The sequence below is a fragment of the Charadrius vociferus genome, unplaced genomic scaffold (assembly GCF_000708025.1).
Source record: "Charadrius vociferus isolate BGI_N301 unplaced genomic scaffold, ASM70802v2 scaffold244, whole genome shotgun sequence".
Taxonomy (NCBI): Eukaryota; Metazoa; Chordata; class Aves; order Charadriiformes; family Charadriidae; genus Charadrius; species Charadrius vociferus.
The window spans coordinates 970,357-984,254 of record NW_009648822.1 but is presented as its reverse complement, the minus strand read 5'-3'; the positions used below and the strand labels follow the sequence as shown (position 1 = coordinate 984,254).

The following is a 13,898-nucleotide window of genomic DNA, read 5'->3' as shown; positions in this document are numbered from 1 at the left end:
ATGTTAAAGCTCTCATCTTCTCTTTTCTAGGTCACCACCTTCCATCCAAATACGAAGAACATTTGTTACAGCGAGGTGCCTGAAGCCAACTCAAAACGCAGTGTCCTTCTGAACTCTGAACCTTCCCTGTTCCGTGCTGGATTAGATGGAAGGTACACCGGTCCACTCGGATTTCGTGGCAGCACCTGGCCTCTACTCAGAAGCTACCGCTCTGTCCTAATGTCCTAATGGTCAGGAGATAGGGAGATCCAGCTCTAAAAATAGCGTGCTGTAGCTAGGTGGGGGAGTTCCAGGAGTGAATCATTGCTGGGAGAAGAAATAGGTTACTTTTCTCCTATTTCCAGGACACGGTCTGGTGGGCAGGTGGAACGTGCCTGACAATGTGCCTTTGCACGTGGCTTTCACCAAAAAAAAAACCAAAATCCAGGAGCTGAAATTCACAGTGACAGTCCTACAGAGCAACTCCTGGTACCTTGCCAAGTCTCTGTGGACCTCTGAGGGGGAGCTCTGCTCAACATCCATGACTTTTTACAAGGGCATGTAGTGATAGGACGAGGGGGAATGGCTTCGAACTGGAAGAGGGGAGATTTAGATTAGGTATTATGAAGAAATTTTTCACTCTGAGGGTGGTGAAGCACTGTCCCAGGTTGCCCCGAGAAGCTGTGGCTGCCCCATCCCTGGAGGTGTTCAAGGCCAGGTTGGACGGGGCTTGGAGCAACCTGGGCTGGTGGGGGGTGTCCCTGCCCAGGGCGGGGGGTGGGACTGGATGATCTTCAAGATCCCTTCCAACTCTAATCATTCTATGATTCTATAACTCTGGACTTCACGTCCCCAGGAGTGGTTGTCCTCCTGCAGCACCTGGCTCCTGAAAATCTGCGTTGGGTGCTGGACTCTCAGTAGCGTTGCCCATAGCCATGTTCCTCAAGTCACAGGAGGTGGTTCAAATCAGCAGCGTTCACTGGGGCGAAGAGGTTTCCATGTGGAAAACCACTGCTGGGTGGATGCCGGGCTTTACACCCTGCCTCTGGAGACCCTCCTTTGCTCCCACAGCCCGGCTTCGTGCCCGTGGCCGTGTGGTGGAAAGCTGTGGTGGTGGCCGGGGTTTACGGTGAGTTAGGGGTTCGTTTCTGTAAAACACGAAGAAGCTTAAAAATAGGAAAGGGTTAAAAAGGGCTGGACACCGGTTTTAGCTAGATAATTGCCAGAAAAGGTGCTGATCAGTTTTGCGACATCGCGTCACATCTCTCAGGAGCTCCAGCGCTCAAGTGTTGTAACTTGCCAAACTTCTGCACGTTTTTAGGGACAGCCGATGCGGAAGAGCTGTGGGTTTTACATCCCAGTGCAGCAGACCTCTACCTGTGCACGAGTATTCAAATATTCAGAAAAAAAACATTCGCCCTTAAAAAAAGAAAACCAGATGTCAAAAGAATAACAACTTTGTAATTCCCAGCTTTATAATAATGCTGACAGTAAAGCTGAGCTTAAATTAAACTGTTAAGAAGAGGCGATGGTCTGAAAATGTGAGATTTCAATAAAATGTTGCACAAAACTGCTTAGAAGCATGTGTCCCTTAAATGACGCTGATGGCACTTTAAATTCTAACACTGCCCCATCGCATTAGAGACTCGGTTACTATGAAAGATTGTGCCAGTGTTAGAAAAAAAAATAATTTGTAGTTGTCACCCAGCTACGAAGGCGTTTCAAGCAGATGAACAAAAAGAAAGATAATCCTTTATTTTACTTCTTATTGAACTGGACCTCGGGCAGAAACGACTGACTCTGTTATTAATGGGGGGGGAGGGGGGGAACCCACTAAAAAGTCAGCCTGTCTGCAGTTACAAACTCAAAATTAAGTTGCAACGCTGTGTTTCAGACAGGCAGGTCCTACATTACGTATGGAGATAGTTTGGGATGTCCACGTTGGTTATCGGAGGGCACAGCCCTACAGGAATGTGGTGGTCCCCACCCTTGAGGTCAAACGACATGTTGACATCGAAGGATGACGGCAATCCCGTTCCGTCAGAGGTTCAGCTGTGAGTGGTATGCGGAAACAAGATGCCGCGGGCAGGGCCTGGCTGCCGGCACGCCGGGGAGCTTCACCAACACCTCGCAGAGCTCCGCCGTGTGGGGCAGACCGCAGGTGGGCATCTTCAACACCTTGGTCATGCTGGGACCTTCCAAGGCAACGGCAAAGTGCACCTTCTCCACCCCGTGGCCTCAAGTCCTGTTTTCCAAGTCCTAGCTGCAAACCAGACCTTTGAAGTCATTCCCCTTCCCCAATTTCCTCCCAACTCCACCAAAACACGTGCTGCCCCTTCCCTGCCCCGTAGCCGCCGCCTGCTGTGGAAAGCAGTGGACATCTGGAAGCAGGGTCATCACCACTGCGGTGGGACGCGAGCAGAGCGTGCGGGAAAGGCATGCGCATCCTGACAGTTAACCGGCACTTTCCGAGGCAGGAAACCATCGGTTCCTGTTGGGGACCTGGCCCCATGAGGTCACCCGCGGAAAGAAAAGGGGACGAGAGGCGCCGAAACTGGAGTTTGGTGGTACTTGGTGGTAAATCTCTGGAAACAGCTTTTCCCTATATAGTTTGAGACAGGTAGCGTATGTCTTCCTATATTAAATCCTTAACATTACATGATCCTTGCAGTTATTATTTTATACACAGACATACCCTGAATGAAATATTTAGGTCATGTATAAAGAATTATGACCTATACTGAAAACATTTAAAAGCCTTTTCTTTTTTTAGAAAAAAAAAAAGAGAAGTTTATTTTCCACAAGGAAGAGCAATAGGAAAAATTAAATTGTTTTCCACATATTGTTTTCTTGAAACAGAGTCTACAAGGACATATTCAGCACCAAAACTAAAACCAAAAAAAAAGTACAAACAGCCATAGAATATAATCTATAAAGCAAACATTTAATATTGCACTTTGTTTCTCTAATGTTTGGATTTTACTTACTTTTTCCTAATTCAGGTCAGAATTCTATATCAAATACTGGGCTACAACTGTGAACCTCATAACGCTGAGAATTGACCAATACTTGTGGAAGAGTAATGCCTCTGAACAACTTACAACGCAATTTAACTGAAAGTCTTTATTTGATAAGTTTGTAGAATTTTTCACTCTAATCACAAACGCTGTGATGCCACATCAATTACTACAATATTGGTCAATCCTGCTTCATATGCAGTTTTCCATTATATTGTGATAAGTACTTTAATGCTATGTATATCAGCAATTGTTCCCTAGTCTGTTGAAAATAATAAAAAAGGAAAAAAAAGTAAAACCACCAAATGCCCTTTTATGCCAACGATCCCATCAGCTTTTCAAATTGTCTGGTTGGAGAGGGTAGAGGGAAGGGACATCCACAAAATTGGCCTAATAAGGTAAGACATCACCCCATTTCCTTCTCATCCAATATTCTTGCTCAAAGCCCAAGCCTTTTAACTGAATCACTTAAAACGCGACTCATTTTATCACCCTGTTGTCATTTCTGAAACATGAATTATCATTCATGTTCTCATGAAGGCCACTTGTGGAAAAGCCTATTTTGTCGCATTTATGAAGCCTTAAAAACAAGGCAGAGGTTCTTTAAGAAGGAGCACCACAGCACAAACACCAGCCTCCCCTCTACCGCTCCCTTCTGAGCTGTTTTATTGCACGAGGATAGATACTCGACGGGTTACACTTAAGTTCATTTAAGTCGTCAACATCAGAAGTGTGTCCCTTTGTCAATGGTCTGCGTGTCACCCCATTTCTGAAAAAGGAAAGTTGACTTTTGTTGCAAAGCTCTAGCATTTAAGTGCTGGTATTTGCGTTAGCTCTTTTCTTCCTTGGGGCACGCTCAAGGGCCGAGTGCTCTTCCCATGTAATTTCTTGTGTTCTGAACAAATACATGGTGAAATTCACTGTTGTGATTGCTTTAAAGCTCTTGAGAGTACCACAGGAGATGCAGTCATTGTAGCAACTCTAGCTGACTGATATCCCAGTAGGGCTGGTAACACTGATCTTGCCCAGTTTAATTATACCTCTAGTCTTTCTAATTTTACAGTATCATAAACCCTGAAGATAATACAAAGTGCATAAACTGAGCTCTTAGCATAGTCCAAGCTTTTCCTGCAGTTTGAAATATACTTTCTACTAGAGACTCATTACATATAGAATTTTTGGGGATTAGGTAACTATATATAAAAATAAATTTACTTTCCCTTCCCATCCCTACTACTTGAGATATCAACCTGTCTATGAATCCTAGACAGTGTATGACTATTTCCTTTTAAAACGCTTTTGAGGCCGAGCTGGTGTCTGCTGGTGCTGCTTTCATTTGTGCCTTTTTTTTTTTTTTTCTTTTTTTAAAGCTTCACAACTTGAACATAGAATCATGCCATGGGCAATTTTTTTTTTTATAACATCAAAAGTGAAATGAGAATGAGGGTGGGTTTTGTTAACTTTTGTGTATGTCCCTATTCCAGATCTCCCTCTCAAATAAAGAATAAAAACAAAACACAAACACAAAACAAAAAAAAAAAAGAAGTAACTCAACAGTGCAACATAATGAAACAAATAGCATTCCAACAGTTTGGCAAGTGATGAGTTCACCTGAGATTAAGTGATTTTTAGGCAGTCTGTAACAAAATGCTGCTTTGCAATAATAGTAGAAAGGCAACAAATTCTTAAAAGAAATCAAGAAAGTATACAGTCTTGATGCAGTCTATTAGTTTCTTTCTATTAACTCTCCACCCTCCACCCTATCCCCACATCTGTTGCTTATCTACTACAGTAGGCTGCAAAACATACAGCAAAAAGGATTGGCTTGAAGGCATTTGATGTTTGTAAATAAATCCACAACAGGATCCAAGCTGAAGAGGTGATACATGATCAGCCTACTAGGACAATTCTGAGCATGTGCATATGCAGGTAAAGTCCAGGCTACATTAAATTAAAAAAAGGAAAGTCAGTGCATTTGTCAAAGTCTGTTGTTGCTGCTGTTTTTTTTGTCAAAGCTTTCTTTTGCTCCTTATTGTGCGGACCACAAACATATAAGAAGGGGGTAACAACAGTCCGGCATAAATGAGAAAAAGCTGTAGTGACACTGAACCGCACAACGTAAGCAATGAGCATGTGCAAATTTCCAAATCATAAGAGGAAGCCATCCCTCTCTTACAATGTGGTTTGAGTGTTTTGACACACATGACTGTAGGTTAGTAAGGCTGCTCCTAATATGTGCCAGTATTTAAGGGGGAAACAGGAAAAAAAGCTCAGGTCTTCAAGCATGTGGAGCAGTCCTACAATGTTACCATAGGCTTCAAAGCGTGATCACAGGTTGTTTTCATTTATTCACCATACAGACAAGAGCAAAACCACTTCGCTTGAAAGTGTGTCTCCACTACAACTCCTTGACCTTCAACACGGCAGGTGTGATTCAGAACCCAAGTCAAGTCAGCTTTTTAAGGGTTCCTTCAACGAGAGGGGCAAGATGGTCTGTCATCTGTGGGCTGATCTGGGTTTGGATCAATCTAATCAAAAGAGGAAATAAAAGACAACCTTTAGAGTCAATTGCTAGAAATAAACCAATCCAAACCCCACCAAAACCGACAAGTTTAAGACAACCATAGTGATAAACAGCTATCCCAATCCAAAGGTTATTCAAGTAACTGAAAAACCTCCAGGCGATTAGACAAGATTTTGAATGAAAAATTAATAACTGAGTATAATGGAAAAATTTTGAAACTACAGTTTGATAGTAATTTAAGGATAAGCACCAAAGAACTGAGAAAAAACTTAAAATAAATCCGCTTCAATAGCACAGAAATCTTTTGAATTATTTACCACACGCTAAAAAGACAACTTGACTCATCACTAAAAATGTAACTTGAAAATATTTAATTGATTTCAGAAGATGTTTTGCTTCAAAAGACACGTTATCAGTAAAAAGTCATTCTACTTTTAATTTACGAGTAATTAATCCTCAAACACCCCATAAACTGTCTTAGAAGGTAAGGGGTGGAACACATGAACTCTTCTTTCTTTCTACAACAGGAAGAAGGGGAGCAACCTGCTAACTTTGGTCTAAAAAAAACTGTACAGTAAGAATAGTTTAAGTAGTTTAGTCAATGTTTTGATCAGTTAATTTTATAAAACCACTTTTTGAGGACACACAAGGCTTCTTTCTAAATCCTTAAGCACGTAAAATGAAAAGGGCTTAAGAGTTATTCTAGGGCAAAGCTATAGGAGTTCTCAGAGAAGTCTCCAGCACACAACACAAAAAAAACCCACCATGCCCCTCTAGTAGCACATTTGTGTTTTAGGAGGAGAAACCAAGAAAAAAATCAATAGTAGATGAATTCAGGCAAGATTTAGCCAAAGCTGACTATTTTACTTTTGTCCTACAACACTATTTTTTCCTGAAAAATAGGAACATGGAAAGCTTTGGAACTTATGTCACAGTCATTGAGTGGCTTTCGCAGAACTAAAAACACAGCCAGCAACATTGGGGACCTGTGTGTTTACAGAAACCTAAGTCAGAAAGAACACCTTTGAAAATTCTCTACCTGGAACTTCTGAAAGCTCTACAGACACAGAAGCGAAAATACACGGACAGTAGTTTTAAAGTAGAGCTGAAAAACATCAGTCATCTATAGGCCCAAAATGTTGGTGTTAACCAATGCAGTGTATTATACACATACTGCATGGTTTGAATGCAGTTGCTAACAGGGTACACAACAGTCAAATTTCTACAAAGCATTACAATTGTGAGGAATCCTGAAACCTCTTGATGCAATTCACCTGCACTTTGCTAAAACAAAGTCCCATTATCCCCTGTTCATCATTTTAATGATTTCTCCTGATTTCAGGAAGGAGAAAACTTCCAACATTTATTCCACAAGAAAATTCAGAAAAAACCCAGGGAATTAATCATCACATACTGTCCGAGCTACCTACCTCTGAATAGAGGGGTGGAGGCAGAAAACGGAACTCCTGGATGTATGCAAACAATGGTCCTGGAAGCGCTCTCTCAAAGTCATCACAAGCACCTATGGGTGCAAGGCTGGACTGTCTTTGCTCCTCTGTGACCACTTCTGCATAGCTAGGAGGTGCTGCAGGGAAAAGGCACACGCAGTTCGAACAACAAGTTCTTATGCATGTCAAAATATATAACACAAATATTAAACTTTTATCATTGTCAAATGCACCAGCAGCTAGGTAAACTACTTCAGTGACTTTTTAACAGTTTAACATGACAGAAAAGGTAGGCTGTTTTAAGATTATGCTCAAATCCAGAGGCAGACAGACCACCGCTTATTGTGGCTCACTTATCCCCTCAAAATTTAAAGGTTACTCAGAATACCACATTTCTGTACAGGCAGGAATGATAGAACATATTGCATCCCTCTGGACTCCACACAACTGAGTCTGGGATTTGTGTATAAAAAAAAAAAAAAAAAAGAGATGTTTATTAGGTATGTGAGGACAGAGATGGAGATACAGTTTTTCTCCCTTGGCAAAAGAGCTTTCCCCTTGACATGAACTACATTATCTTTTCACAGAGCTTTAGCTACCAAGGCCGGTAAAGGACACCGTAAACAGCTATTATGCAGGTTACAACACCTTGTCCCCAAGGATGCAATTTGGATACTGGAGGCAGAATTAATTCTGCACAGGTACAACAGCATCCTGTGATTCCACTTGTGCCAGCTTCCAAGCAGCTGGATTTCACTGCTTGTCCTTGAGAGGGGAAGGCAGGGAGGGAACTCTATTCTTCCACAGAGAACAAGCAGGTAGCCAGGAAACATCCACAAGGGATTTCCGGTGGGCTTTATTATGAAGGATGAAATTTGGGTCTGTTTGCACCGCAGCAATAAATAAAGCAGACAAATCAAAACAGACTAGCAAACTGACTGGGGTTCATATTGTCAAGTTACCTTCTGGTCTTTCAGGCAGCGTCAAACCAAGCCAATTCACATTCACACTACCCTGGCTGCTCACACTTGATGTTCTGCTACCAAATGGATGTAGAGGAATGGTACCAATGACCAGTGGTAAGTTGAGGAATAAATCCATGGCGCCTGGAATATCAACATATACCTAAAGAACAACAACAACAGAGGTGTACGATTAAAATGTATGTTTATATGAGCACTTTGTAATTACTAGAGTAAGTTCCCTGCCCATGGAATTTTCCACGAGGAACTTGCTTCTTACTGTCTGTTTTAGGGCCGATGCCCCATGCAGACAAAAAGCTCCCTGAATCAAAAGCAGCTCACGATTCTTAACATGAGGCTTCACATGGAAATGTCGCCTACTCATAACACACTGCTTAGCTGGCAGACCACAACTGTTTCAAGAACATGCAAGACAAACTGAATTTATGTACAGAACTCCTGTCAGGACACTGATACTCGGATGTGTATTTCCTCTGTAACTAGCTGGCACAGAGCACTTTGTTAGCTATTTGCAATGAGTGATGGAAACTACTCATGATCAAGCGAAAGAGACCAACATACCATCAGTGAATACTCCACACGGATTATACTACAGTCAAGGATTGAAGGGGAAACAGGTGGAATTTTCAACTGTTTGCCATTCCAGGTTTCTGTTTTGCCAGATGACAAGGACTCCCCACGCAGGTTGGCAACAAGCTGTTTGACTTCCTTCATTTTCCCTTTGGCATAAAATGCCTGCGTTTGGTAAATGGCTGCCTTTGGCACCACCACACGGGAAGAGCAGTTCTCGATCTCAGCAAAGATCTGAATTGATTCACCTGAAACAAAACAGAATTTCATGTTCTTTGTATTTGCAAGGCAGCTTATGCAAATTGCCACATTCTGTGATTTGCTGTAACGCACTGGATGCTGCTAGCAATGCTCTACCTTGAAAAACATCCACTGATGCTAACAGGAATAGGATCATCACGAGCTAACCCAGAAGAAAAATGCACTGGTCTAATGGAAGTATATGTCCTTCAACAATCGAGACACAGCTAGCTTTAGTTAAAATTAGTGGCAGTTAAGAAAATATCGAGAAGATTGCTGAATACGGACTGAGGTAGCAAGAATAGTTTAAATATTTCATTTACACACAAGCATCAAGTACAAACTGTCATTTTAAAAGGGAAGGAAAAACATTTCCTCTAATTACTTCTGTTACGTACCTGGGGTGTAGCCCTTCCTTTCAATTTTGGCACTTAAGGATATTGGGCCTGAGGTACAAAACCAACAACAGAGAGTCTTTTCTTTTGTGCCTGCTTGGGGTGACTGCAAGAAAAGAACAACATTGCCCATTTAATTTAGAGTTCTTTTGAATCTCTTCACCTATTTTAATCAACACAAAAGAACATTTTCATAATGTACTTACTACATATTTTGATAAACATAGCTAGTTTTATTTAGAAAAACACTCAAGCAATTTAAATGGCACTGTGCAGATACAAGGTTTATTCAATTCTATTACTCATTAACACTTGCTTTTTCTGCTACACTTCATACCACAGTCCCACTTAAAACAGTTTCTACACATAAATACCATGTAACTTAAGAAAAGGCTTTACAGCCTACATATCCCAAGATATTGCTGGCAGAGCTTTTAATTTATCAGTGAACATCTTTCCAGTACATCATATTTCAGAAAAAATAACTAAGCAGAAGTACTGTAACCTTGACTCCTGCTATTTCCTGTTTCAGAATGATCCCATTTCATCTATATTAAACAGACTTATTTTACATGGTATTGGAGTTTAGGACTTGATCCAAAGGCCATTAAAGTCAAATGGGAGTCCTTTGATTTTAATGGAATTTGTGCAAGGCCAATGTCCTTTCGCAAGTCTGATTTTTCACCCATACACACAAGAAACCTATTTCAATGGACTTTGATGGTTTTTTTCCCCCACTTCCACAGATCAGAATTTGAGGAAGAGGAGAAAAAAAAAGAGAAAAGTAATTTCAGGCCAGATTGAAATCAAATCCTCATTGAAATCAGCTGTGATAGTGAAATTATTTTATTGAAATGACATTTCAGAAAAAGATTATACAGAATTGTGATAATTTCTCCCCATTGGTAGAAAGCTATCCATATGGAAATTATCAATTATACACGCCAGTACATTTTTTACTTTGCATTTTTAAGTTAGCAGTCTCTCACTATAATATTCTTTTAAGTTCCACTGTTCCTTCCACAGATTATTCTTTATTCAAAATCAGAGGAACACTTCTCAAAATTTTCCTCCTTAATGACATTTTACAATTTGGTATTATAAATTTAAATTGACAAAGCCATTTTACATATCTTAAAAGTGAAGCAACTCCAAGTACAGTAAAACACAGCTTCCAAAATGCCAGTAGCTATAGAGTTGCTGAACTGATGTAATACTTAGAAGATCAGCTGTAACTGAACTAGTGAATAAATATTAGGTAAAATTAGATGCAGATATTGTTTCAGTTATTATACTTTATATATGTATTTTTATAGTTATTATACTTTATATATTTTTATGCCAGAAACAAAGAATGAGTAATTCTGTCAATTCTTACCAGTAATGAAGGAGTGTTGATATCTATATGTTCAAAGACTGTAAATTCCTTCTTTAATTTTACTGGTAGAAGCCAAGGCCTATGCAATTCAGCTTTCACCCAATAGCGCACACTGCCATGTCTGCCTTCGAATGAGGTAGCAAGTGGTCTGTGCAGGACACAAAGGTCAAAATTGAGTAACATCTTTCTGTCTAGTAATGATACAATTGATCAGATCAGGGATTAGTACGTAGAATTGCATTTTTAATGCATTGTAGTATTTAATGCAGCATAACTTATTTGCAAAGTTTCCATATCTCAGAAAAATTCAAGATTAAAGATGGGAGAAAAAATCATCTCCAATTCAGCCTACTACAGTTTTGCGTAGATTTTAAGACTCAATTAAAGAATTGTACTAGAAAACGCCAGGAGAGTACACACATCTCTTAAACTTAAGAGGCCACTTTCACATCTAAAGCAAAGCATGCCCTTTTAAAGACAAATTAAGACTACCAACTTAAAATTAGCATTAGCATCAACCAATTATTGGTTTGGGTATTTTAATTTGTAAGTCACTGTATATTGTTTACTTGGCTGGTATCTCAGTGTCAGGTTTATTTTATCTGTAACTCAGCACTTTATTAATTTGTTTCGCCTTAAGCAGAGTAAATATTACAATTTAGAGTTCTGAAGAGGAAGGCTATTCGAGTACCTTCTAATTTTCCTCCACCCTGATGAGACCAGCTTAAAACATTTGTATTTTATATGGATGTACATATATAAGCATATATATACACACATATAAATCATCAAGCCTATTCCGCTCTGAACTTTGACAGATGAAAGAAGTCCTTTTTGGAAGCTGGAGGAAAAATGATGTTGAAAGATCACCAAGCCTTTCAGCATCACCTTTTTTTCCTGTACCATCATAAAATGAAAGACAAAAAGATCTTTATATTCCAGGTAACTCCAATTAACAGTAATTTTCCGTAACTTTTTTCCCTTATTTTTATGCAAGTTTTTTCCTATTATATGATGTTTTGAATGGCTGAACAGCAGAGCCCTGAGGGCTGTGATCACCAGTCCAAAGTGCAGTTGGAGGCCCACAGCTAGCAGTATCCGTGTATAATCTTTTGTTTTTTCACATTTAAATGCCCCAGTTCAAGGGAAGATCAGTATTAGTCTTATTTCTTTTTGTAGTTGAGATTTTCAGCGAACACCAAGTTATCTTTACCAATCTCCATGTATACAGGTCTCCTCCACTGTTCCAGTAAGGTCTTGCGCTGTCCACTTTGGAAATGACCCGTAAAAGGGTTTATCATCTGCAGGTGCAGCTAAAACCAGCACCTCTAATAAACAGATGGTTTATTAGCTTCAATATTAGGTACTGAGCTATTTTTCACAGAACACGCTGCCAAACTTCAACCTTAATGCTTGCCTTTTACAGCAAAAGGCTTCTTTTTCCATCTATCCATGTCAAGACTCCCCCTGTTCCTGATACATTTGATTTTATTCTAACTTGTTTTTTTAGCTAATTTCCATATTGGTAACTCCTCTATGTCCGAATCTTCCATGCACAATGTCAACATTACACAGTTCAGAACTGGGGGGTGGGAGAATAATCTTTATCTTAACATGCCTGCTCTCACTCTTGCTTCACCTTTGCTTTCTGAAACAAACAGGATTAGGTACAGGAATTTTTCTTGCTTCATCTGCCCATTCTTCTGCTTATTTCCATCCAGGCTTTCTGCACCACAGCCAGCCTGGGTACACAGATCCCATTTAAACAACCACCACCTCCTCTTTTATTCAAACATAGTTAAAACTTGCCACATCTGTTCCAGACCTAGCCCTAACGATTCAGCTGTGATCTTATCTCTAGTTCTGCTGGTCTGCATGGCTCCAGTAAACTGCTGGTTGCATTAGAAGGTATCTCAGCCACTCTTCAGGACTCCAGTGACAGCTCAAATTCCTCTCCCTCCTTTTGGGAAGGGGTAAAATGTCGGAAGACCTAGTAAGTCAGTCAGGCTTGGTCAAAAGCAAGTGAGCAACTGAGTAGCAACGTGCTCCCGTTGTGTGGAAATTAAAAAATAAAGGAAGCGCAGTATCAGTCTAAGAGCAACCTCTTCAGTTTAAGGAGATTACGTCCTCCACTGCATGTCGGAGCACAATTCCTACTACCATTGAAAAGGTTTCCCCCTCCACCCAGAGCAGGAGTTTTCCTCAGGCGGGTGGGCAGCGGAGCCCCAGGACCGCGAGCCGGCACTTACGTCTGTGGAAGCTCGAAGCTGAATGCATATTCGTGCCTTCCCGAATGGATGGTGTGAAGGCCTTCTTCTGAATTGTCATCGTCTAGTAGGGGAACAAACAACACAATATGCTATTCCACCTGCACACATTTTATACGTGACATGGGCTTCTCTTCCAGAATAAAAGGGATTTACAAACTTATTGCAACACCTGAGAATGTGGTGTACCAGAAACAAGGGTCCAGATCTGGTCCATTCGTATTACGGGCTGGACGCAGGGGCAAATCTTACGTACGGAAGGGTAGGCAAGGTTGCCAGCTTCACCTTACAGAGAAGTAGAGGTTAAATTGCTTTAACTTATAATCCTGACTCTGGACACTGACACACTTGCAACTGCTGCCATTTCGAAGCCTGCCTGCAAGATCTGTAATGGAAATCATGCTTTCCACTGCGATTCCTGCTTAAAATGAAATAGAGATGGCTCTCGGACAGCATTAAGCGACCTGCACAAAGTCTGCTGTGTCAAGATTAAATTTAGTAATTCGGCTTCCTTTTATCTCCTCCCTGGCAACAGTGTCCAGAAATAAAACACCAAAAAAAGAAGGGGAGAAAGAGGGCGGGAAAAAAAAAAAAAAAAAGAGGGTGTAGAGGCACCACCTGGAAAGTACCAAACAGATTCAGGGGCACACACACAAAAAAAAGGCAAGCTGCCCGATTAACGCTGTCTGGAGCTAAACTTTTTTTATTTTTATTTTTTTGGCAGGTTAACCCAGTCTCGCTTGGATAGCAAAGACCCAGATATCTGCCGGTTCCGCCGAGAAAGCTGACCTTTGTTTATGCTCGGGATTTCTCGTACGCCTTTCAAGGCTGCAACAAATTGGCGGTTTTGCCACAAAACCAGAAAAACGCTGACTCGACCAAAATAGAAAGTTGAGAGGAATAAATAAATAAATAAACAACTGAGCGCGTCGCACATAAAAAGGGCCGGAATGAAAAAAAAAAAAAGGACAGATGTAGTGAGACAATGAGGAAGGCAAGTGCTTATATTTAATGGTGTGAAGCGTTAAATGGAGGCGGGCAGGAGGGTTTTTAAGTTCCCATTGTCCTACAGAAACGCCGACAAATCTTGGGGGGGG

At 40.8% G+C, this 13,898-nt stretch overlaps 1 protein-coding gene across 1 annotated transcript in view; it reads right to left on the bottom strand.

Annotated features, from left to right (window-relative positions):
• Positions 1–4,541: 4,541 nt before the first annotated feature.
• The window catches only part of ARRDC3 (arrestin domain containing 3), an 11,881-nt gene continuing 2,524 nt past the window's right edge, over positions 4,542–13,898 (bottom strand). Inside the window, exons 2-8 of the mRNA XM_009886851.1 lie at positions 12,784–12,865; positions 10,535–10,682; positions 9,160–9,262; positions 8,513–8,769; positions 7,931–8,093; positions 6,951–7,105; positions 4,542–5,524 (exon numbers count right to left, since the gene is read on the bottom strand). Coding sequence (XP_009885153.1) covers positions 5,468–5,524; positions 6,951–7,105; positions 7,931–8,093; positions 8,513–8,769; positions 9,160–9,262; positions 10,535–10,682; positions 12,784–12,865 — 965 coding nt within the window. The 3' untranslated portion in view covers positions 4,542–5,467. The remainder of the gene's footprint in view (positions 5,525–6,950; positions 7,106–7,930; positions 8,094–8,512; positions 8,770–9,159; positions 9,263–10,534; positions 10,683–12,783; positions 12,866–13,898) is intronic.